Genomic DNA, 24,578 nt, shown 5'->3' with positions numbered 1-24,578 from the left:
AAAAAAAAAAAAAAAAAAAAAAAAAAAAAAAATCTACAGTGCAGTGAGCAGCATGTGGCTTCCCCAGTCGGAGGAAGTCAGTACAGAAATCCGCAGAGAGCTGGAACCCAGGGACAAGTAAGCAGTCTATGGTAGATCTTGGACATATCAGAGCTACAAACATAGAGATCATAATTATGAAGGGAAGCTAGTGTTTTTTCACTCACAGCAGGTTGAAAGCTGGGAGATATAATGTGTAACTAAGTGATGTCACATTGGGTACTTTTCAATCCTGCAGATTCCTCATTTCTTTGGAATGACATGTTCAATACATAGCTATAAGCATTTTGAAACAAAGGAGTTAAGCAGAAGAAAAAAGGACTCTTATTATTTACTTCTGGTGACAATAATTCAGTAACATTACAATTAACCTTCAACAGCATAATATACTTTAAAGACAATGTTATTTCAAAGGGAAGGAACAGTAGGCAAAGCGATCCTAATAGTTACACATAACTCATGCTTTCCTACTGTGTTTTTTCCAGAAACTAAAATTTAAAATGTTTTATTCTTGATGTTTGCTTTGATTAAATATGAAAAGAATTTGGAGTACGCTATAAAGAAAATTATTCATATGATAGATTTATTGCATTACATTCATTCATACTTTTTATGAAAGCAAGTCATTTTTCTACTTTAACTAAATGGAATAAAAGATGCGCACTGCAACTTCTATCATCTTGTTATGTAAGATGATCTTATGCAAGATCAAAAAAGAAAAACTATTACTAAACATGTACCACATTATGTAAGTTAATGAAAACAGCTTCCTAAATAATTCTTCCGGTAGTAGACAAGACAGTCAAAGTGACCAATTTTCATTTTTAGAACCATCATTGTAGCAATCTACAAAGGCAACTGAAACCGTAGCAGATAAAGCAAATTTCTAAAAGGATGTTATTCATGGTTTATCTGCAACCAAACTAGAAACTGTTCATAATTAGTCCCCTTACAAAACAAATATGCTACCTCAACATATTTATAAAAGGAAATTGTTAATTAGCTAATGATACCAGTGAGAGGTAATCAGGAATAAATGTGAGTCTGGACATATCTCTATGACTTTAAGAAAATACTGTAATTTTGTAATATTCGTTGCACTAATTATAGTACATTATCTTATCAACTAGTTCAGTAGAGGGAGCTGATTCCCTTAATTGCTGCTGCCACCATTAGTCACTGTCACATTACAGGAGTTAGCATAATTACTGCAAAAGGGCTTAGATTACAAAGGCTCCAAAAAATGCAAATCTGCACATTAATCTTCAGCTTTTTGCCCTACCACTTCCCAATTCTTCAGCAGTTTCTCTAGTTTTTTTTTTTAAACTCTTTAACATCATCTAGATCAAGAGTACCCCTCATTTCACAATAAGTGGTACAAGATTCTTGCCAATGAAAAATCAGCTTCAAAAGGCTAAATGTCTTTCTACAAAATAGATGATGGAAGTTTAATGCATATATGAATCCCAAGCCAGTTTTACATTTGCTATAATAATTTAGAGGCAAAAGAGGCATGAGAAATGGATTTCTTTTAGAGATTAACACTACGATTTGTGAATTTTATGAATATTGGCATGATATTTGTGCTGGAAAGGAGCAAACACACACAAAAGAGGTGTCTGAGAATACTCTTCGATATTACTATCAAGAATTTTATCATCGTTTTTTGTTCAATACTGAATATGTGATAAAACTGACTTCTTTCATTAATTTAACTTACTCTGCTTACTGGTACCATGACAGAAACCCTAACATAATCCAGGATTCGAGTTACCTAAACTTCTAACCTTTGGGTTAAAGATTTCATAGAACTACCAAAGTTGCCTGCCTGCAGAGGAAATGTTTGCTCTTTTACTTATTCCAATCCGAGGAACAGGAAGCGTTTTGTGTAAAGAGGAACGTGCTGTCTTCTTTGGCCAATGTTTTGCTGAGAAACACTCCTGGGAACACCAGAGCATTGCAGTGCCTTCCTGCCTCCACCCACCTTGGCAGGGTCCTTGCCGTCTTCTCTTTTCAGGAAAACTGAAATTGTGGAAGGTGGGGCAGAACAGGAAGGAAGGTGGCAGGGGCAGTGGGCAAACCAAGGAGTGCAGGGAGATCTTTGCAGATGGGAATTTAAGCAAGCAGAAGCATTGGTATGGGTTTATTGGAGACTCTGATTCTTAAAATAAACTTATTACAGGTTGAGAGTTCCTTATCTAAATGTTTGGGACCAGAAATGCTTTATATCTTGGGGCTGGGATCAAAATCTAAACACAAAATTCATTTATGTTTCATATACACCTTATGTACACAGCCCAAAGATGATCTTACCCAGAATTTTTAGTAATTTTAGTGCATGAAACGTGTTTCATGGTGTAACATTTTTCCACTGGTGGCATCATATTGGTGCTCATTAAATGCTGGATTTGAGAAAATTTTGGGTTTTCCGATTAGAAATGTTCAACCTATATAAATCCATTTCCCTAGAAAATACAGCTCAAGTTAGTATGTGGCTGCTGCACCGAGATTAATTCCACTTTTAAGTATTGCATGGGCTCAGCTGCCTTCTAGTCAGAAAGAATTATATCCAGGGACTATTTCGATTTTCTTCATGTTTTCATGATGATTGCAGAGTTCCATAATTTTTTATTTTTTTCAGTATCAGGTATCAAACTTGGGACCTTGCACTTGTAAGGCAATCAGTGGCACCAGTGAGCAAAATCCCCAGTCCTAAGTTCCTTAATTTGATTTCTGGCACAGGAAGATCAAGAATTTACAGGTCATTTGGCAAGACAAGCAGCAACAGAAAGAAGGAAATTATTTTGCGTACCAGTTTTTGATGACGGACTTCATACCCTGAGTCATGTCGGAATTCTGCATCCATTTTTACTTCCGAGATCTCTTCCGTCTTGATATTTGTCAATCCGGAACCTGCAGGATAGCACAGTTAAAATATGCAGGACAACCAATGAGTCTGACCTGTAGACAGAAACACCACGAGGTAGCAACTGCCAAAAACTTCTTTCTAGGGCTGAAGTTAGAAGAAAATAGAGTAAGGACTTCCTTTAAGGAAAATGGTATCCTGCCTTTAAATTGTTAACCACCACTTATTTTAAACAAAAAGAAATTAAAGACCAAAGAAATCTGAACGTAAGGCTTCTACTGCTTTTAAACTAACTCTGTAATTTTAAAAGGCAAAAAACAGAGGATCAATGCTGGCTGGGAGGTTGGCAAGCATTTGTTCCTAGAAAGTGTTGGGTTGGTTTAGGGGCTTATCGTTTAGCCTCTTACGTGTCTGTTTCCTTCTGCTTTCATTACTTTAGGAAAAATAATACAGAGATTTTAAAATGAGCATTAACTGCCTGGTAAACCAAAACTGCTACTTCAGAGCTTTTTTTCTAAATACATATGAGTTATGTTCATGTGTCTATGGAAGTGAAGTATTTTGAAAATTATGTAATTTATTTAGTTAGGATTCTAGTTATACACATCCCATATACCTAGATCATCTGCTCAGTAAAGGGGTGCGGTACATAATTTTTAAAATGCTTCTCTAGGACTAACAGAATTTATAACCTGATAACTAATAATTTCCCTCTCTATAAATTGCTGTCTGGTTCTTTTACCAATTGTTTCAATGAGTTTCATTATACCAATAATGACTTGAGGCTCAAAAATAAAATGTAAAGGCATTTTGAGAAAAAAACAAAAACAAAAGCACAAAGGATAATTATCAGCTTTTATGATGTGGGGTTTAAATTTCAAAAATCAGAACTTCAGAATGAGAAGGGTTTTTAAAATCATCTCCTTTAATGGTGCTTCCCACACAGGGCCAGACTCTCAGTGTTGCTTGAACACAATGATATCTATCCGTTTGCCTCCATTTTTAGATAGTTTTGCTTCCTAGAACATCCTTTTTTACATTAAGCCAATGTCAGTTTCCTTACAACTGGCACCACTGGGATTGGTTAAACTCTGAGCAAGCCAGTCTCTCCCTTCTACATGACAGTCTTGAACAAGGGTATCAGATACACAGGGAGAAGTGACACATTCCTGCTGATTCTCTCTTTCTTGGGCTATACACTCTGAGTCCCTTCAGCTCCCGTGGGAACTCATTTCTTACTCTTGGTCTAACTAATTACTCCTCCAATCTTGTCTACAAGGTGCTGTGAAACTTGTCACACACCTGCTGACACCAAAAAGCACCATGCCCACAGCATAAAATGTGCGTTTAACAGTGCAGCCTAAGCTAAGAGAAACTGAAGATAACGTGACAAAACCTTGGTAACCCATCCTGGGTGTGACATAGCACTGTTTCCTTGTCCAACTTCTCAAGAAGTTTCCATTTAATAACCTATTCAAAAAAGACTCACAACCCATGTCAATCTACAGATGGCTTGAAGACTGTGACAACATTTTTCCTCCTTTCTGCTTTTCAGAACTACATTTTTCCTGCCCTTTCTACTTTTCCATTCTCCAGAGTTTCACAAAAACCATGGACCAGTGACTATTTGCCCCTCAAGTTTGCTTAGCCTGGGATTTGTCTCAGTCATCGAAGGTGGATTTGGTTAGAGAGATGTGATTTTAAAACATGTTCAAAAATTTGCTGCTACTCCTTTCAAGGAGTGGAATTTAATTCCCTTCCCTTGTATGTATGCTGAATGTAGTAAATGGCTTTTAGATGAACAGAATATGGCAGAAGTTATAACCTATGACTCCAGACACTGGGTTCTAAAGGGCACTGAGGTTTCCTTCCTTATTTCTTCTGTTTGATCACTTGGTGTTGACAAAACCAAGTGACATGTTACAAGGAGGCTCAAGTAGCCTTACAGACTTCACATTAGAAAGTACCATCAGCAGCCATGTGAGTGTGCCATCTTGGAATTGGATCCACAAGCCTGAACTCTGGCAATATCTTCACTGCAACTTCATGACAGACCCTAAGTTAGAATCACACACCTAACCAAGGCCTAAACGGTGACCAATAAAACCTGTAAGAAATTAAATGTTTGTTCTTTTAAGATGTTAAGTTCTGGAGTTATCTGTTAAATAGCAATGGATAATTAATACAAAGGGTTAATGCTTTCTTTTCTCATCTTGATCTGTCATGGACTACAACTTCCTCCAACCAAAAGCTCATTCTCTTTAACAGAGACAAGATATACAATGTAGGGTAATTTCCCTTTCTCTCCCATCTTTTTCACTCTAGTTCTCTGACAAGGCAGAGACCTAACCCTCTCCCTGCACTCTGAGAAGTACAGAGCTCTGTTTTCATTTACTTTCCTTCTTTAAAATTATTACCATTTTCCACATGTTTTTACCCATTTGGTCTTTCAACCTTCCTGACTTTTCAACTTCCTGATAGTTTTAGAGGGTTCTGACACTTGTGCTTTAGGTACACATCCTCCAAAAGGCTTGTGCTGAAGGCTTGGTTGCTGATGTGCTTTTGATAAGTGCCTGGTTCATGAGAGCTCTGACCATTCGTGGTTGTAATCCATTGATGAGATCATAGTGTTTGGAGACACTATTGGGAGGTGATGGAAATACCAGAGAGTGGACCAGAGACCCTGGAGACTAAGTGTGGTAGCAGACCCCTCACTCTTGGATTCTTTGGTTCTTTCCCCTTTTCTCTGTTTCCTGGTTGCCAAGAGGTGAGCAGCTCTCCTCTGCCACACCCTTTACCATAATGTTTCTGCCTCTCTACAGGCCGGAAAACATGACGATGGCTGACCATAGACTGAAACCTCTGAAACTATAAGCCAAAACAAACCTTTCCTCCTTAAAATTGTTTTACTTGTATTTTGTCACAGGAACAGAAAGCTAACAGAGATCGTAATGCTTTTAAATTTTTCCTTGGTTAGTTATTTTTATCTTCTCTATGCATCCTCTTAAATCCAGATTCTGCCTTTTATAAGATGGTGACTTCTTTATAATTTATCACTTTTGGGGGGCAATAGGACCTACAAATATAATGGTTAGAATTATTATTTCTGAGATTTATGAAAGCTCTCTTGGATACTCCTTCCAACAAGGTTCTGGAACAATTTACACACACCCAGGTAAAGAATGAACTCTCCATTCAAAATTTTACGAGCCCATGTCATTTCTGGAAGGATACTGAAAATGTGTCTAGTGACCAAAAAAATAAATCAAACTCATGTAACAAGTCAGTAGAATATATAATGGATGTTCACAGTTTGTTAATTTCAGAGACTGCGCAGAAAGTGCTCTTGTTAATTCACTTTTATCATGTAGAGTCATTTAGTGAAGACTATATACAGTAAGCAAATCTTACTAAAGAAAGAAAAACCAATAGGCTTGGATACATAGGAAAATACTATCACCAACAATGAGCTGATACTGCATATAATGAAGTGTGATGGATATTCAAAATACATGGTAGGGATCTTTGTTCACAGGCTTGCAAGAGGCCTTTTTTGAGTTTAGCTGGTTCCATTTCAAGCCTTCATGATGATTCCAGCAATCTCCCTCACTCATGACTGGAATAGCCTGTTGTCCATTTGGAGGTTGAGTTTTTCATGACACTTTTTTTTTTTTTTAACTCTTCTTATTTTATTTTATTTTTTGATACAAGGTCTTTATTCTCATAAAATGCAGTGATCAAGAACCAAAATGAATGCTATAAAATCTAGGGGAAATTTGTTCAAATCCTTGACAAACTCATTAGAAGCACAAAGGAGAGAGCATATAAGTATCCTAATATACATACAGCAAACATTGATAGTCATAAATGCATCTTAAGTAGAATCTTCCTCATTTCATATCTGAACATTCTGTCATTTATGGCAATGTTCTTGAGGACTACAAGTCTGGAATAGGGTTAGAGAGGAGACCTGGCTTTGTGCATTTTCATATCTGTATAAAACTGTTCTACCCTTGCTAATCCATATTATTCCAGTATTCTCAACATCTATGGAGGCTCATATCTGGTAAGTCCCCTGCTTAACTCACCCCTGGGTGAGTCCTACCCCTGGTCACATATTATACCAAAACTCCTGTTTACACTTATGCAAGCTTTGTATTTTTATGCCTTGCAAATCGTATCTCATATTTCTAAATGTGTTTCTTCTATTGTGCTTCAAGATCCTCAGAGCAGGATCTTGATCTTAATATCTTTCTATTCTCTACAGAATTTGCTGCATGAGTCTTTATGAAATATCAAAACAGAATAATATCATTACTGTTACAAAAAGATTTTAGATGGCTCTCTCTCCCACCAATGTAATATCATTAGCTCTTTATTTTCTACTTATTCCCTTAAAAGAGATTATTTTTGCTTGCCAGAGTATGGAAATGTCCTTTTCATATTAGATTAAAAACAAAGAATATATCAGCTGGTGGCATGTGTTACTCTGTGTTTCAATAAAGCCAGACAGGTCCAGTGTGTACAAAGCATGAACTTAATAAAATTGGCTGAGTGCTTCCCCATCCCATTTTGTTTGTATATGAAAAGTGTGTCTTCTATAAAAAAATAAAATGAGAAGCAGGGCTGGGGATTTAGCTTAGTGGCACCGTGCCTGACTTGAAAGTACAAAGTCCTGAGTTCGATCCCTGGTACCAAAAAAAAACCCCAAAACAAACAAACAAAACCCAAACAAACAAAAAAATGAGAAGCACCATGAAAAAGAAGTCCTGAGGCAAAAGACCAACCTGAGCTGGTTTTGGTTGCAGTGAGAGCGTCACTGATCTCGGCTGCAGGCCCCACCAGTTGGCTGAGCAGAGTGGGAATGTCAACTGCTGGCTCCTTGAAATTCACTTAAGTGACAGTGACAATAAGGCGGACATTAGGAGAGCCAAGTCTGTCTCGGGCTTACTATAATTTCAGTTTCCCTTGAAGGCCCTCCAGATAAGAGACTCATGAAATCAGTCACACCACTGTCGGCCACCACTGTGAATCAGAGCTTGAGGGCACGAGGAGGCCACCAGTGGGGCTCTGAGTCTTCATCGGGGACCGTGGCTGGAGACAGCCATGGCTCAAATGTGCACCAGCAGTGAGAGAGACAGGGTCTACTTCTGGCCCTGCTGCTGACTGGGTCTGAACCGGGGAGGGAAAGCTGGCCACTAGGTGTCCAGGTCCTTGACTATTCCACGGAGTATAACGAGGATGAAGAAGAAAGTCATTGTGGGAAGACAGGTGTTATTGGGAGTAAGATCTCCCCTGAATACACAGAATTTTCAAATCTGTACTTTCTCTGCTATTTGAATCACTGAGCACCCTGGCTACACTCGCTGGGTGTGGCTGTGCATGGGGCAGACACCAGGCATGGACGTGTGTCTCTTATGTTTCAAAGTTATTCTTTTAGTTCTAGCCATAGGCTAATTACAGAACAGAGGGGGAAAATGAATTTCTTTGTAATGTTTGGGAACTATAAAAAAGGAAGTATATCTTAGTATTAATAGAATTTGTAAGTAATATGAAAAAAATAAAGGGCTTATGTGCAAAATTATGCCTATACATCTGTTGTGTTATTTTAGCCAGTCATGAAAAATAAGTATATACAACCCACAAAAGAGAAAAAGTATTTCTGGCTCTGGAGATACACCAGTTTTTATATTTTCAGGAAATCACGTCTACTTTAGTAACTGACTGAAGTCTGAGCCAGTATAGTTAGAAAAAGATCCATGTGGATCCCAAACAAGGAAAGAAATGTTCACAGCAGGAACCAAGTTACCAACTAGAGACTCTGCGTGTGTTTGGGCTTCCATTTTTGAGGACAGGCTCCCTATAATTCTCTTTAAAAAAAAAAAAAAGGCAAGAAAAAAAAAGATATCTCAAAACTTGGAAGGGCTCTCTTGTATTTTGAAAGAAAACTCAGAAACAAAAATAGATCACTTAATTAGGAACCTGGGAAATGAAGCCTAAGGAAAAGCAAAGGAGAATTTAAAAACCTTGGTTTCTAAGGTCATTTCAAATTCTATTCTGCAACAGGTACAATGTGAAGAGGTCTTTCATGGAGAAAGCAGGCCAGTGTGCTCAAGCTCGAGCGCATAATGCTGAGAGGCAGGAGCAGGAGGGTCAGATACCTGGTCGAGTGGTCAGTCCTCGGTCAGCCGCTGGGCGGGCGTCAACAGGCTCCACTGGACACAGGAAGCAAGAGACACAGAAAGCAAACGAGACAAATCAAGATGGTACAGTGGCAGCTCCTGAACACAGAGCAAGGAAAAGCATGTGCAATAAACACATTATTTTCAAGGAGCAGCTGGAAAGGACCTCAGTGAGCTAATCCTGGGCACCAAGGCACCAGGGAGGCCTGACTTCAAAAGGCTTATCACCATGATGTACCAACCCACCTCCTTGGTCTTCTCGTGAAAGCACTCACCGGGATACACAGCAACATCAAAGAAGAGGGATGGGGGCAGGTGGCTTTTCCTTTGAGCTGGTTTAGAGATAGTTTCTTGGCTTTTGATTAGAAATAAAATAGGTTATACCCAGCCAGCAGGAGACCTCCAAGACAGCACCTTTTACAACTGTCCAACCTTAGCTCCGTTTACGGTTAATTAACTACAAAAGAATTGTTAAATCTCCAGAGGAAATGCAAATATGAGTTTATTAGCAAAGCAAATTCCACCACATACTTTGCCATTTAGTGAATCAAATTTGTCCTTCGTCAGAGGGCAGAAGCGGTAAACCACCAAGTTTCTGTCTCTTTCTTGAAATGGGTTGTTCTCACTGGTTCGGTGATGGTCAGCTGAGGTGTGTGAAATAAGAGTATTTCCGTTCACGTTCGCGGACATTCACAGTTACTCGTTTGTACGTGTTCTGGTCTGACCCGAAGAAAGGTGTGCGAGTGGCACAATCGTATCCACCACCGCGCACCATTTTCCGGCATTTCCCAAGTGCTTCTCATTGTCAGTAAATCCTTCTTTAAGCTTATACTGCTCTTTGAAGAAATATGGAAGGGAGCAAGAAATGAAGCTTTCGGGGTTAACCAAGTGGTCAAAACGCAAATGAAGCCAAGGAGGAGGAAAAGCCCATTTGGTGAGGCCTGGCGAGTGCCCAGGTACGGAAACATTAGCACAGTTGTCGAGAGAAGGCAAGTATGGCTTTGGGATCAGCAGTTCCGATTGTATGGTTTCGGAGGCTCATCAGTCAGGCATTCAGAGGAGGGATTATAAAGCCGGATCAATTCTGAATGTCACACATTGGCAGCAACAGCGAGGGGGAAGAAACTGACAGCAAGCTAAGGATACAAAATGTGAGAAAAGCCCTATTTCTGACAGCAGAAAGCCATCTGGACGCACCAAAAGAGTAAAGTGTTTCCCATCCTTTCTCATGTACAGACTGGCAGTATGGTGGGACACAAGGGGGGTGGGGGCCTTTTCAGCCAGGCGGAGCATTTACAAGGCCGCTGGTCCTGGATAAGCACGCTCTGAGTCTGTTTGTCCACGTGAAAAGTAAAAATAGTACCTGCAGCTTACAAGTGTAGTGAGGAACAAAGAATCCTTCGAGTCTGTTCCACAAATTCTCAATTCCTATAAAACTACTAAATATTTTATTAAATATTCTGTAATTACTACTACTGGGTGGATGATGATCCTTTAGTACTTTATTTGTACATGAGAATAAGGCATAGTTACTTCTGGAACTGCAATTGTATTGCAACCATGACGTGTAGAGTCTCTGTGCTCCATCGTTTTTAGTTTTTCTCCACGTACAACATGTGCTGAGTGATTCTATTACTCGTTATAGCATGGAGTTAGCTGAAGGATTATCACACTTCTTGAGAATTTGCTGATTGTGAGGGGCCCAAATGGTGGTTCAGGTGAAAGTAAGAATACAGCAAGCCAAGAATGAGGAAATAGATTCATTCATAGGAAAATGGATACATATTGAGGATATACTCCTAAATGAAATAAATAAATCACACGTGTAAATACCGAATAGTTCCTCTGGTGTGAATAATCTGCAATAATACAGAAGATCCTAATAAGATTACTGACATTGTGAAATGGGAAGAAAGAGGCTAAAAGTGTAGGGATGTTGGGATGGGTAGGGGAAGGGTAACAAGGGAAAAGAAAAAAATGTGAGATAAAGAAAAGATGGAAATAAAGTGCTTGTAGATGGGGAGGGGAGCAGGGGGTGAAGGGAGGTCAGGGACAAGGGAAAAAAATGAGCACTAAGACCTGTCATGTAAAGGTACAAGATCCCAATGATGAATGTAACTGTACTATATACCTAAAATGTACCAATAAACTCAATTAAAGCTGTTAAAAAAAAGAATACAGCAAGCCACACTCACAATAGCAATGAAGTGACTTAAAGGGGCCCTGATCAAGCATATTGACAGTCACATCATTAGAAAATGTGTATTCAACTTAAGAGGGAGCAGCTACATCCATAGTCTAAATGCAGCATGAGAGCTGGCGGTCTCAGGATCCACTGCTTAACATCACCACTGGTTTTCTCTGTGATCTCGGGCAAATCACATTCTGTATGCACACCAGTTTCATCACAATTATGTAAGTTTCTCTAGGGCCCAAGTGTGCACACTTAAGTGGAAGAAACTAGTAAGTGATAAGGCAGTAGTTCACAGCTGTAACTTCAGAAAATCTAGAAAAGGATCAAATGTACATAGAAAAAATTCTGAAAGACATTACTATAAAATGCTATTATTTGTTATCCCTTAGTAAAGAGATTCTTTCCATAAATTTATTTGCCCTAAAATGCAGAACATTTTATAATACTGGAAAAATGTGCTGTGGTATGCTTATTTTTTCAGTGGAAATTAAGGGAATACATGAGCATCAGACCGTCTTCTGGACTTGACTGATTGTTCTTGTGAAAAACAACACATTTCTGGTAAATATTTGAACTTATGATGATAAGGACTGCAGGACAATGAAAGGAAATCCTCTGAGAACACCAGATATCTTAAATAGCTCAGTGCATGCACTTATCCGTAACAAGAAAGACAAGTAAGTAATGAATTTTTGGGAGAAGACGGCTATGAAAAGGGGAGAAGAAAGTTGTCATCAGGACTGTATCACTCTATGGCTTATCCTCATTTATTTTAAGGGCACATTGGTTTATTTGGTGATTCATCTGGAGAGAGGATGCAGAGTCTGTCCAGTAAGACCCTGGTTCTCTTAAAACCAGCCAACCAACCAACAACTAGCCACCCTGCATATTTACTGTGTTCCAGGCACCTTCACATGGACTTTTCATACCATCTCATTTAATGTTCATACCATGTCTTAGAGCTAGAAATGAGTATCAACCTTCCTTTACAGACAGCTGGAGGGGCTGAGTAATCTGCTTGCAATTAAACAGCAGAGCTCGAATTTAAACTCAGACTTCCATCATTCAGGAGTGTGGAGTAGTACTTACTGCCCCACAGGATGGCGGGGGATGTGGAAGTGTCTTTGTCATATTTAGGGAAAGAAAAGAGTACTGGCATTTTGTGGGTGGTGATCAAGGATGTTAAATGCTGTACACAGAGCAATCCCAACAAATCTCATACCCTATGTGGTTTTGTAATTTTCCTTTGGACTTCTAAGTATTTACGACAATGCAAATCCAGAACCTGACTCAGTTTTAGAGATAAACACAAGGCAGTCTTGCAGTCCTTCATGTAACTTGGATATTTCAGGAGCACACTACTGGGCAAACTGAAGAAGACTTTTTTATCCACAGCTCTCCCAACAGTTATTCACTATTTTGGAAAGCTGTGCCATTAATGCTTTTGGTGCTTGTGGAGCCTGACTCACTGAGCCGCCTCTATCAGTCCGCATCTGTATCTGTTGCATCTATATGGGGAAAAAGAATTGACTGTGGCATCAGCTCTTCTTGTCGTAGTGAGCACTTACATGCTGAACCACATTTAACCAATTATGTCCACTGTGTTGACTTGATGATGTCCCCTCTATATTGTGCCAGCCAATTTTATTTAAAGATTAATTGTGGTCAGTGGATATATGTAGCTCAGTGGTATGGCTCGTGCATATTTAGCATGTGGGAGGCCCTGGTTTCAGTTCCTAGAACCACACAAACACACATACAGACCAACTGTTGACTTTTCAAAATATTAGTTATCAAAGGGCTGTTGGGTCTGACAGAGGTGAGAACCATAACACAAGACTGAGATGTTAAGTACTACTGCTCCATAATTGTTAAAAACTTAATTTTTGATTATAGTAGGGAAAGACCCCAGAGCCTCATGCATTCTAGACAAGCCTTCTACCACTGAGCTATATCCTTGAATACTTTCGTATGAGGCTTTGCTCTTTATTAATAGTGGATCTTTGCTGAAATCTAGTTAAAGTAATAATTGAATGTTGGTCAAGGGTCCAGAGGCACTAAACTAAGAACTTTGCCCACTTGGGCATCTTGGCAATGTCCAAAAGCTTCAGTGTGTGTGTGTGTGTGTGTGTGTGTGCGTGCGCGCGTGTGATTGTGAATGCACATGTGCACAGTCTCTAGGGGCTAATACCCACAGTGTGTATTATTAGAGAACAAGCCAATCAGTGTACCTTCAGTTAAGAAAATCAAATTAGGTGTTATCCACAAAAACCTGAGACTGAATTGTGAGAATTCTAAACGGCCAAAATGTCTTTACCTATCAAAAATGACACTACTAGCTCTGTAGAAATGAGACAACTTCAGAACAAAGTTACTCAGGTTTTGATAATTAAGTGTTCTTAATTTTTTTCTTCTATATGAATAGGAATAATTTTATTATTATATTCAGTACTGCTGACTGAGCCCAGGGCCTCTGCACTAAAATCCATCCCCAGCATTTTTATTTTGTGACAGGGCTTTCCTAGGTCACTGAGTTCTCCATGTTGGCCTTCAGATGAGATTACATGTGTATACCGCCATGCTTGGCTGGGATTAATTTTAATAAATACCAAAGATTCAATGTTTGTGTATCATAAATAACATTCCTGGATGTATCTGATGGTAATTTGTAGTACACGGTGCTTTTTTTTTTTTTTTTTCCAAATAAGGATTATTTGAAATGATTATTCATGATGTGAAAACATTCTATACAAAGCTTTTTGCAGTGGTTCTTTTAAAAAATGCTTGCCCAGGGCACTTAAGGTCTAATATTGTATTTAGATTTAGGCTGAGGAGTACAATGATTGCATTTAAGGTAATCATACTGCAAATATAAAACCACCATCAAAATTTGCTACTTTAAGAAAGAAAGAAAACAAATCACATGTAAAGTTCTGTTGGGTTCTTGAAAAATTGTTATTAGTTCTGAGAAGCCAAATGTTCATGTGCCTGTAACTTTACTTCTAAATTTGTAAAAATGATAAAATGAACAAAAAGTTGCATTCTCCTAAATAGAAATCCCTAAAAAATTTCTGTGAAAAGTATATCATTCAGGTGCACAAGTCTGTTAACAGAGAGAAGCCTTCATTTTCTGAACTATCGTAAGAACAAAAATTCAGAGCAACATGTTCCTTAATTTTGATAGTGGTCTTAAACTAAATTGCTAACTATAAAATTGTTTAAATCGTGTTTAAAGCTTATATTTTATTTATACATGGTTCCTCCATTTTTGCCTTTAGCATAAAATGTAACCTGAATTTTCATGTATGAATAAATAGCCAATGACCACTATGTCAGCGCCTGTGAAGTCTCCATTATGCAGGCCCCATTACATCTCTCTTTTTTGGGCAACGTGTATTATCCTTGATTTTACTGCCCATTTTCTTGAAAGGTGATCAGTATTATTCAGGCCACGCTCATAAATGCAAGTTGAATATTATATTTTTTATTCCAAAAGGAACAAAATACCTGTCAGTGAGAAAGTTTCTTAAGAAAATTTCTACAAAAGTCAAAATGTAAAACTTATTGTCTTGGCACTTCGATTTTCTTATTTGAAAAAACAGTTATTAAAACAATTATGTTATCATTCATGCTGTTTATGTATCCACTCATTATTATACAGTGGACCCTTGACTTACGATCTCGACTGGTTCCTAAGGGCTGGTTGTAACTCAAGTGGTTGTAAGTCAATACAGCTCAGATCTGGATGTTTACCTGGGTACATTCTATAGGTAACAAGACGCAGATGAATCTTCCATTACCCTAATTAGCCCAAGTTGTTTGTATGTTATTCTGGTCATAATTTGAAGGTCCATTATATATTTATTTCTTTTTTATTTTGAAATGGGGTCAACTAGGTTGCCCAGGTTGGTCTTGAACTTGTGGACCCAAGTGTTCCTTCTACCACAGCTTTTGCAATAGCTGAGATTACAGCCAGGCACCAGCATGCCCAGTTTTGTACAATGTTCAAGAATAGAATAGCAAATGTTATTGACATATTATTTCCATGGAGAGAACTGCCCCTTGACTAATATGTTGTAGTTCACTTTTTTATAGCAGTTGTCACTCCAAGGATGATCTTCCCTAGAAAGTAAACCTGGATCTTTGGGAAACAACAGGCCTTTACTCAAAAGTATTCTATGTAAACATAATCATTTCTTTTTGCCACCTATTAAATGGAACCACTAGCCACCAAATAACACTTCACTTGCACTATAGCATAAAAAGTCTAAACTATTATTATTTTATGTAATAGGTTCATTATTTTTATAATTACATAGCAACAACGCCTCATATTCATGTCTTAATTGAAGTAAAATTAAAATGACAATGTTATTGTCATGTTAAAAAGTCACCACGCAAGAACAACATTAAAAGTATCACACACACACACACACACACACACACACACACACACAAACACACACCCAGAGAGATCTTGCTCCTGCTGCAGGCTCTTACCTTCATTCTCTGTATTGGCTGGCACAGAGTCAACACCAAAAGGGTGCCATGGCTGCAGATCGTCCAGGCTAAATTCTCCATTCACAGGGAGGAGCTCCACGGTGGTTTTTGTTTCAGTCAAAGATGGCATAAGAGCATCATTTCCATAACTGATTCTTGGTTCACTGATCATGTTGGCCAAGACATCATCTGAGTAGTTCTGCTCTTTCTGAAGCAGCTCATCTAAACCAAAACAAACCAAACCATTTCCTTGGTAAGTAAAAGTGACAATCAAAACAACAGCAGCAGCAGTTCCCATGGACTGTGTGCTACGGATGAACAGGCACCATTTGAAGCCTCGGTGTGGGTACTGTTATCTTCTCCATCTAACAGATGTGAAAACTAAGGTACAAAGAGGTTAAGCCACTCTAGCAAAGTCACAGCTAGGAAGTGCCCCTGGAGGGATGTGAACCCACAGAGAATGGCAGTTGGCACATGTTCTGAATTGCTGCAACACCCCTCCCTGGGACAAGACATTGGAGCCGAAATGATACTTCTTTCTCTGTACAGCTTCCCCAAGTATCCAATAATCATAAAGAAATCGAGTGCATTCCCATGTGTCAACAGCAGGCAAGGTACGATATGCTTTAAGTGGAAAGATACATCCAGGATCCCCAGCCTTCCCAGAACACCTATGTGGGTAATAAAGGCGTCGCGGCCAAGCAACATACTCTGTTCTTAAGCAGTTCTCATCATCTTGCTTCGAAAACACGAGTTCTCCAAGTGCTTCCCTCATGCTGCATACTCTACCAATAGCCCCCTCTTCCCTTCGGGGTGCAGGCCTGTGTACACAGAGCTGTGCTCAGCCTCCTTTGGTCTAAGCCTCTCTGCTTTCTGGCAATGACCACGCGATCAGAGACCAGATATCTTGACTTTTCTTTCTGCAACTTTTCTCTTCCAAAAAGTACTGTCAGTATATCCCTTTTAAAAAGTGACCAAAGAAAAGTCAACTTTATGGAATATACATCATTAATTTATCTGAAGTTTTAGTGGACTAGTGGAAACCTTGCTCAAATCATATGCTTCATTATTGAAACACATTTTAGTGGTAAAATGAACTTAAAAAATAACTTTGTGTCACGTGCAAGGTCCAGAGTTCAATCCCTGCTGCCAAAGGGGAGGGGGAGAAAGAAAGAAAATTGTATCACTGTAATGCTTGCTTTAAAAAAATGATCACAGATTTGTAAATCCTATTTTCTCATCCAGGATCAACCAGATTTTTTGTTATATATTTTAAAATTTTAGATCTAGATAACATATTTATAATATTTGATTAAGTAGACTATCTCATTTTTCCAGTCATACCAGTGTCAAGAATTTACTGCATTATATATTTTAAATCAACTACTGATTAATGTTGATGCTAAAGAAAATAAAATCAAGATTTAAATTTGATTTGTAACATTTTACTATCATCTTTCAAATTCTCGTTTAAGTTGACAAAATACCACTTCATCTACGAAGAATTAAAATTCTGCTTAAATACACCCATTGAAACAATTTTATGGCACAGCATTAAAGTATATGATTAAGATCCTTCTCTAGTCAGTTTTGTTGCAGGAGATTATTTTAAATGATAGAATCCCAGGCAAATTTGTCCTTTTGAAATCTAATTTGAGTTATAATATCTACTTATTCATGGTGGCACTGTTGTAGAATTCTATACTTGATGCTCTGCAGTGACCTTTCCCATATAGATAAAAGGCTTCCATTAGATTTCTTCCCAACTTTTTTCATGTCTTATAAAGCCACAGGTAATGGCTAGTAAGTTAGCCACAGTCTGATTTAATAAATTAAGTGGGTGTGTGTTTTATATAGATAATATGCTTGTGACTGTTAAGTACTTTTCCTAAAGACAGCATATTCTGCAATAATTATTGATTCTTACACATTTGTCTTGAGAGAAAATAACCTTCACCAGTAAGAGAGCTCTTGACTCAACCTGAGGCTGTGTTGTTTTTGGAGTCTTTGTGATACTTACTATTGGTATGGTTTAGATCTAAAATGCTTCCCAAGACTCTTATCTTTAGAGCCAGGGATTCCAGAAGGAGATTACCTTATGAAGGCTTTAAGCCCATCCATGGATGAATCTAATGATGAGGTCATAATTTGATGGCATCATTGAGAGCTATGGAAAATTAGGAGGTGGGGCTTAGAAGGGAGTGGGTCCTGGGTCACCATCTTAGGAACCATGTTTGTCCCTGACCCCTTCTTCTTGGGCTCTCTTACCCTTTGCTTCCTGGCTGCCATGAGGGGATCAGCCTTCCTCTACCATGTCTTTCCACCATGTTCCATCTTATGTCAAGCTCAAAGCAATGGAACCAGCCAACTATGGACTAAAAACCCCTGAAACTGTGAGCCAAAGTAAATCTTTCCTCCTGTGAGTTTGTCAGGTATTTTACCACGGTGATGAAAAGCTAACTCAACTATTACTCATATTTCTCCTGTACCAGAAATTATTTTGTCTTGCACACACAGTACTGATCTTCCTCACAATGTCTCAGAATGATTCCTGGCTATTTGTTTCCCAGTCTCTTTGTATCATTTTTTCCTTTGTATCATTTTTTCCTTTGCATCTCTAATTCTCCCCTTTGGAAATCCCATCCATGACGGAAACAATAATGATATCCTACTTTTGGACAAATATGAAATGTATTACTCCAGCTTTGGCTCCTCTCTCTCTCCTACTCTGTATTTTTAGGAGATTGGTGGATGTATTAACTTAGATCTCCCTCCTGATCCATGACCTTATGTTTAGAACTATATTCAAGCAAGTACGGCTATTTTCCCCATGCCTTTCCATTGTCTAATCATGCCAGAATCAGATTCCTAGTCCAGTGATGGCAAACCTTTTAAAGCTTTGAATGATACAAACAGCCCACTGCGGCATGCATGCTGTAGGTCTGCCACCTCTGTGACCCGGTCTTAGTCTTGATACCTTCAGAATCATTCATGACTCACATACCAACACTACTGATATCTACATTCCATTTCTGAATTCTCTCATCAACTTCTCACTCACTGCTGCATGACCACTCCTACTTTGGACCATTGATTGCTTTTTTCTTAGATAATTGTGAGTCTCCTTATTGTCTGCTGTGATCTGAATATTTCTCCAAATTCACGTGTTAAAACTTTTCCCCCGTGGTAGTTGTAATAAAGGGTGGGAGCTTAGGGGAAGTTGTGACACTTCCACCCTCATGACTGGATTAGTGACATAAATGGCTGGATGGAACTAGTGTAGGCCTTTTTGGCCCTTCTCTCCTATGAGGACATTTTTTCCACCTTTTGGAGAGGCTATAACAAGGGCCCATATTGGAAGCTGGGAGACACTAGGTCCCCACCAGACACCCAATCTGCCAGCATCTTGATCTTAAACAGCCTCTAGAGCTGTGAGAAATAAGTTTCTACTGTTTGTAAGTTACTTACTATCTGATGTTCTGTTATACCAGCACAAACTAGAATATTGCTCTGCTTACCGATTTATTCTTCTCTGTTCCTTAGACCTTTCCCTGATAGGAAATAATCGCTCCTCCCCATTTGAATGTCACTCACAGGGAACCATGTATTTCTGTCATGACACCTTTGTGTTCTCTGTCTCCACAACTTGGAATCCAATCTCTGCATATGTAAATTTTATGAGCTCTTTAAAGCCTGGTTCAGCTGGGTGTGGTGGTGCACGCCTGTAATCCCACCACATGGACGGAGGCTGAAGCAGGAGGATCTCTGTGAGTTCGAGACCAGCCTGGGCTACATAGTGAGTTCCAGTTCAGTCTCAACTACATAGTGAGGCCCTGTCTCAAAAAACAAAAAATGCCTGGCTCAAATGCACTCTTCCCTTTGACCTTCCTCAAGGCAGGTACTGTATTATTGTTATCCTTATGGGACAAAAAACTGATGCTGGAAAGATGAGCCAATTTCTTCGAGATTTTGTGACCAGGAAGCATGAGCTGTGAGATCAAAGTCTTAGCTAACATTAACTTCCCTGCCCTTAGTCCCTAGCTGTTTCCACCTCTCCCAGGATCAGAAGAAGGTTTCAATCTTGGTCTCTTGTTAGGCTGTTCCATTTTAGCATAAATGGAATCAACCCTATTTCAATGTGTTTAGTAATGTCTTCCAATCTTGTGGGGTTGTAAGGTGACTTAATCACACTGACCTCACAGAATGTTTCTGGCTTTTGTCCCCCAAATATGTATTTTGCACACATGGGCAGGTTGGAGGGGTGATGTCACAATCCTATGCCCACCTTAACTGTTGGCAGTTAAAAAAAAAGGGGGGCAGAAATATGGAATCATCAGAGGAAAATGTTACACTTATATCCCTAGAATATCCAAGTTATTTCAGATTAAGGTAAATTGTAGCATCCTTTTTATCTCCTGGCAGGAAATGTCCTTCGAATGTGCACTGGAAAGGCTAGCTCCATTTTTGTGAATTTTCCTCATTTATTACATTCACTGTTGGAAAACTTAAATGAAAGGATAACATATTCAAGAAAAATCACATTTTTAGCTGAGCAAAAAGCATTTAGTATTTTTCTGGAGGTATAAAAATAGGAGAAATTCATATTCTTATCCTAATTTAACATAGACAATTTAGAAATAACTGCCCCTGGCTATGTCATTTGAAACAATGAAATCAGGGTGGTTTTAAGGGTAAAAAGGAGGAGACATGTGAATGCAATGGGTTACCATTAGCTGCAGCAGGATTCGATCGTGTGATCACAAAACGTCCAAGACAGCCAGCTGCCTCCTGACAGAAGCTCGTGATTTTACCACAGGCAAACACATCGGCATTGGGCAATTGCACTGCCAACCAAACAGGTGAAGGCCACCATGATTATTTCACTGTTCACTCTGAGTGAGACTTTATCTTTGCCTTCATGGTGAGTCTTATACAGAAAATAGCTTGTACAGTGCTGTGGTCCTGATGGATTATCCTTTTATCTGGATTAATTTAATATTTTATTACAATGCCTTGATGGACAATTTTGAGGATTTCAAAGCTTTCAAGCATCTACATTTGCCAACTGCTATATTAAACTACCTTCATTTTGCCCTTAAGGCTTTTTTCTTTTTTTCTTAGAAGCTATTTGTTATTGCCCCAAATCGCACACCTCTGTAGTCAAGTATTTTCTATAATACCTAGACACTTGGGCTTTGCAGTTTAAAGTAGAAATATTTAACCACGATCAATGATGATAATACTTAACTTATGATTTAAGCAATAACAGTTTCAAATAGTGAAACACACAATGCACCTCCATCACCTTGCATTCTCACAGGTGCTTTGAGGATTCATTTAGGAATAAAGAGGAAAAAGAAAAATCCTACCATTTAGCTATTGCTGAAAATATTTAAAATGCTTCAAAGAAAGCAACATCAAAAGAAACAGTGATTTCATCTTCAAGTGGCTAAACTGTTTTGCTTTTGCAGAAGGCACAGATATTCATGACTCTACACTCTAAGATAAGTGGTCTCACAAATACCACAACTGCTGACTAGGAAACAGATGAATTCTAGTCTTCCACAGGCTAAACTTTTCTCCAAAGTTTAACTGCCATATTTTAGGTTTCAAGAAAATAAAATTTACAGAAATTAGCCAATCAATCTTCTTTTAACAAGCTGCAAAATTACTTGTAATTATTGAATACACTTGGGGTGGGGAGAGTATTTTCTTCATCTAAAGGAGCCATCTTATCCTTTCCCTCGATACACAAGGTTGTCAATGTTCTGGTTTGGAGACCAGTGAGAACACAAGGTCACTAGGCGTGCTGTGTTTTCTTTTTTCTAGATCAAATCTCCACTACCATTATGTTTTTTTCTACTTTCCAATTCTTCTGGGTCCTGGGAGCCAAATATTTATCTCCAGTCACTGTCCCAAATGGAAATTTCTTTTTAATCTTTTAACTGAGGATTCTTATGTGCATCTCGACCCCCAACACAGCTGCAATCAAGTATTTGTAAAAGGGATATAATTTTTCCCTATCAAAAAGCACCATTATAAATCAGCTGTCATCTATTCGAGGCATTTTGCCCACACCACGACTATGAGATCAGATTTAATTTCCTAATCAGAGTTCTGTGCATGCCTGATTCTTGACTCACCATATTACTGCTATGCTGTTTATTATATTTAATGTCTCCATGGCCTCTGAAATGCCTTAAGCCTTATATTGCTCATCCATAAAATGCCAGGCAGTTGCTTGGGTGGTGTTCATTCTATTACCTAAACTCGTGTTACATGGGTGTCTTCTGGGAGCTTATGAGAAATGCAGAGCTCAGTTCTCACTCAGAAGTGGGGAATTAGAATCTGCAGATTAAAGTGATTCCCAGGTGACGCTCATGTTAGTCTGAGAGAACCTATTCTTCACCATGCTGACCGTACCTACCAGTTGCACAGAGACACCACTATGCAGTGGCCTCAGTTATCCTTCATAGAAGTCAAAACAAGCCTCAGAACAGAACAAAAAAACAAAGCAAAGGCATGAGATGGGTTTGGCTAACAAGCAATATCACCAGAGGAAACTTCACTCCCAAACACCCACAGTCCTGTTGTTTTAAACCGAGCACACTGTTGCTTCAAAGCTATCATTCATGGTTGCATTTCTAAAGCTGAAAGCCACTGGAAAAGAAAGACTGGCCATGAGTTTCCTTCTTCACCAGACCATTTGTTAGGCAGGAAGCTACATATCAGCAAGAAGAGGGAAGTGTTCAGGAAACAAGTCTTTGTTATTCAGTCTGCGGAAAATAACGTAAAGTACGGAGGGCATAGAGGTCGCACTTTGTCACTGGGCTTTCCCAGAAGAGGAGCTCTCCCTCACTGAAGATGCTTTTAGTAGGCAAGCACGGCTGGTGAGAAAACTTATTCCAAGCATGGACTTAGCTGTGCTTCAGTGGAGCAGCAGCTCTTTGGAATGCTAATTTGGGGGAGAACCTGTGGGGCTTTCAAGTGATTACTGTTTGTAGTGGGGATGCATGGATTAACCAATAAACCATAGCCATCTGTGATGCCACAGACAAGCTGTGACGCAAGAGCCGTGTGAGGACACTGAAGGCAAGAGATCATTGCATGCGTAACACTGTCCACTTCTGGGGCTTTTCATATCCATCTATCAGTTCCTTTGTCACCCTAACATCTGTATGACGTGAGTACCACACCCCACTGAACGAATGGACACTCATCCGAGAAGCAGGTTCAAAATTAGCAAGCGGCAGAACTGGTATATGAACCTGAGTATTCTGAGTGCAGCCTCCTCACAGTCCATGAAAAATTCCATTTTCCAGGGGATGCTTGTATTTAACACTGATTAGTAACTGATGTTACGAAAGCATAAGCCCATCCATCTATCATCACAAGCTCCTTGCCTTTCACATGTTTTTTTGATATTTTTAGAAAGGAAAGAATTCAATGGTATCTTCCCCCCACCCCCAAATGCAGGAACCAAGATAAAAGAGGTCAAAGCTGTAGTCCAAGAGCTTCTGGATGGCAGAGCATTAAAGCCAGCTGAAAAGTAGCATAACCAGGGAGAGGCTCCTTCTGTCAACCCAGGAAAGCCTTGCCTCTCAGTCCTGTCTTGCCGATCCACACCCGGTAGTGGTCCACACTGTCTCCCACACTGTCTCCCACTTTAAATTTCCTCTTCTGGGCAGATTTGCTTGAGTGTAATAGTGACATGAACCACGACAAGGTTTCACCGACTCTGAGTCACATTCAAAACAATCAAAATTATTTTGCTGAAGGTACTGGTTAGTGGATTGACCCGCACTTAACCACGCCAAACACCCTTTTGAAATCCACAAGATAGTGTAGTCACTAGGAAACATCAAAGGGCAACAGCAAGAGAGCCCTATAGATTTGTTTTCCAAGTGGGGAAAATTTTATGCACATATTATGGCAAAATAATGCTGGCCTACATACTCAGTTTTCATGATGACCTCCAGAAGTTTAGGGCAGTCGTCTTATTTTTTTAGCCACACCATCAGCCTTACAATTCCCTCAGAGTTGAAATTCAGACTCCATTTCTAGATCTGGGTTTATTTTTGTTTTAGTAGTTTCCTGGGCAAAGATTCTAAAATGAAGCACGCTTTGTGCACTTATGGCAATAAACTGTCCTCAGCAGGGACAAAAACAAAGCTACATATCACTCATGAAAACATTCCTTGTTGCAAGTGACACTTTCCTGAAACACCACTTGTCTGGTTAGAATGAAGGTACAGGAAAAGTCCCCTTTTATGTAAAACACATTTCTTTTGGCTTCCAAAGTCCTATCAAACAACTTAGTTCGACCAATAGCATCAGTCAAAAATCAAGATAAAAGTCGATCAGGCTCTCCAGCATCTAAAAGTTGATTAAAAGGCTCCCTTTTCACATTTCTTTGTGGAACCTGTGCCAGTGTCTCAGTCTTCCAAGTATATTAGGAGATACTGTTACTTGGGTTGTCATCAACCTCAAGTATAGAGCAGGTTTGCATCTTCAGAAATAATCTCTGAGCGTATGCTCTATTGAGGTCGTAACTCTCATATTTACTATATTAATGTCTTTGTTTTGGTCAGAGTAAGGAATTTAGGTGTAAGAAGCCACAATGTCTGTAACTTACTTAAAAAAAAAAAGAAACATTATTTTATATAATATTTTTGGAGCATCTCTGTAAGCCTAAAATTTTATTAAAATAAATTTTATTAAAATAAAAAATTTATGACCATAGGCATCACCAACTTTAATATGTACAAAGCTGGATTTTTTTTTTTTTTTTTTTTGT

General features: G+C 38.9%; 1 protein-coding gene across 6 annotated transcripts in view; it reads right to left on the bottom strand.

Annotated features, from left to right (window-relative positions):
- The window catches only part of App (amyloid beta precursor protein), a 186,755-nt gene that overhangs the window by 7,463 nt on the left and 154,714 nt on the right, over positions 1-24,578 (bottom strand). For 3 of the 6 annotated variants that reach the window (XM_010608564.1, XM_010608566.1, XM_010608568.1), the window contains 3 exons: positions 15,782-16,003; positions 9,067-9,120; positions 2,852-2,952 (listed from right to left, as the gene is read on the bottom strand). In XM_010608564.1, the coding sequence (XP_010606866.1) occupies positions 2,852-2,952; positions 9,067-9,120; positions 15,782-16,003 (377 nt within the window). The remainder of the gene's footprint in view (positions 1-2,851; positions 2,953-9,066; positions 9,121-15,781; positions 16,004-24,578) is intronic. The other 3 variants (XM_010608565.1, XM_010608567.1, XM_010608569.1) reach the window with 1 other exon arrangement.

This window comes from Fukomys damarensis, unplaced genomic scaffold (genome assembly GCF_012274545.1).
Source record: "Fukomys damarensis isolate Sample0158 unplaced genomic scaffold, DMR_v1.0_HiC HiC_scaffold_24, whole genome shotgun sequence".
Classification (NCBI taxonomy): domain Eukaryota; kingdom Metazoa; phylum Chordata; class Mammalia; order Rodentia; family Bathyergidae; genus Fukomys; species Fukomys damarensis.
This window is presented reverse-complemented; position numbering and strand designations above follow the sequence as displayed.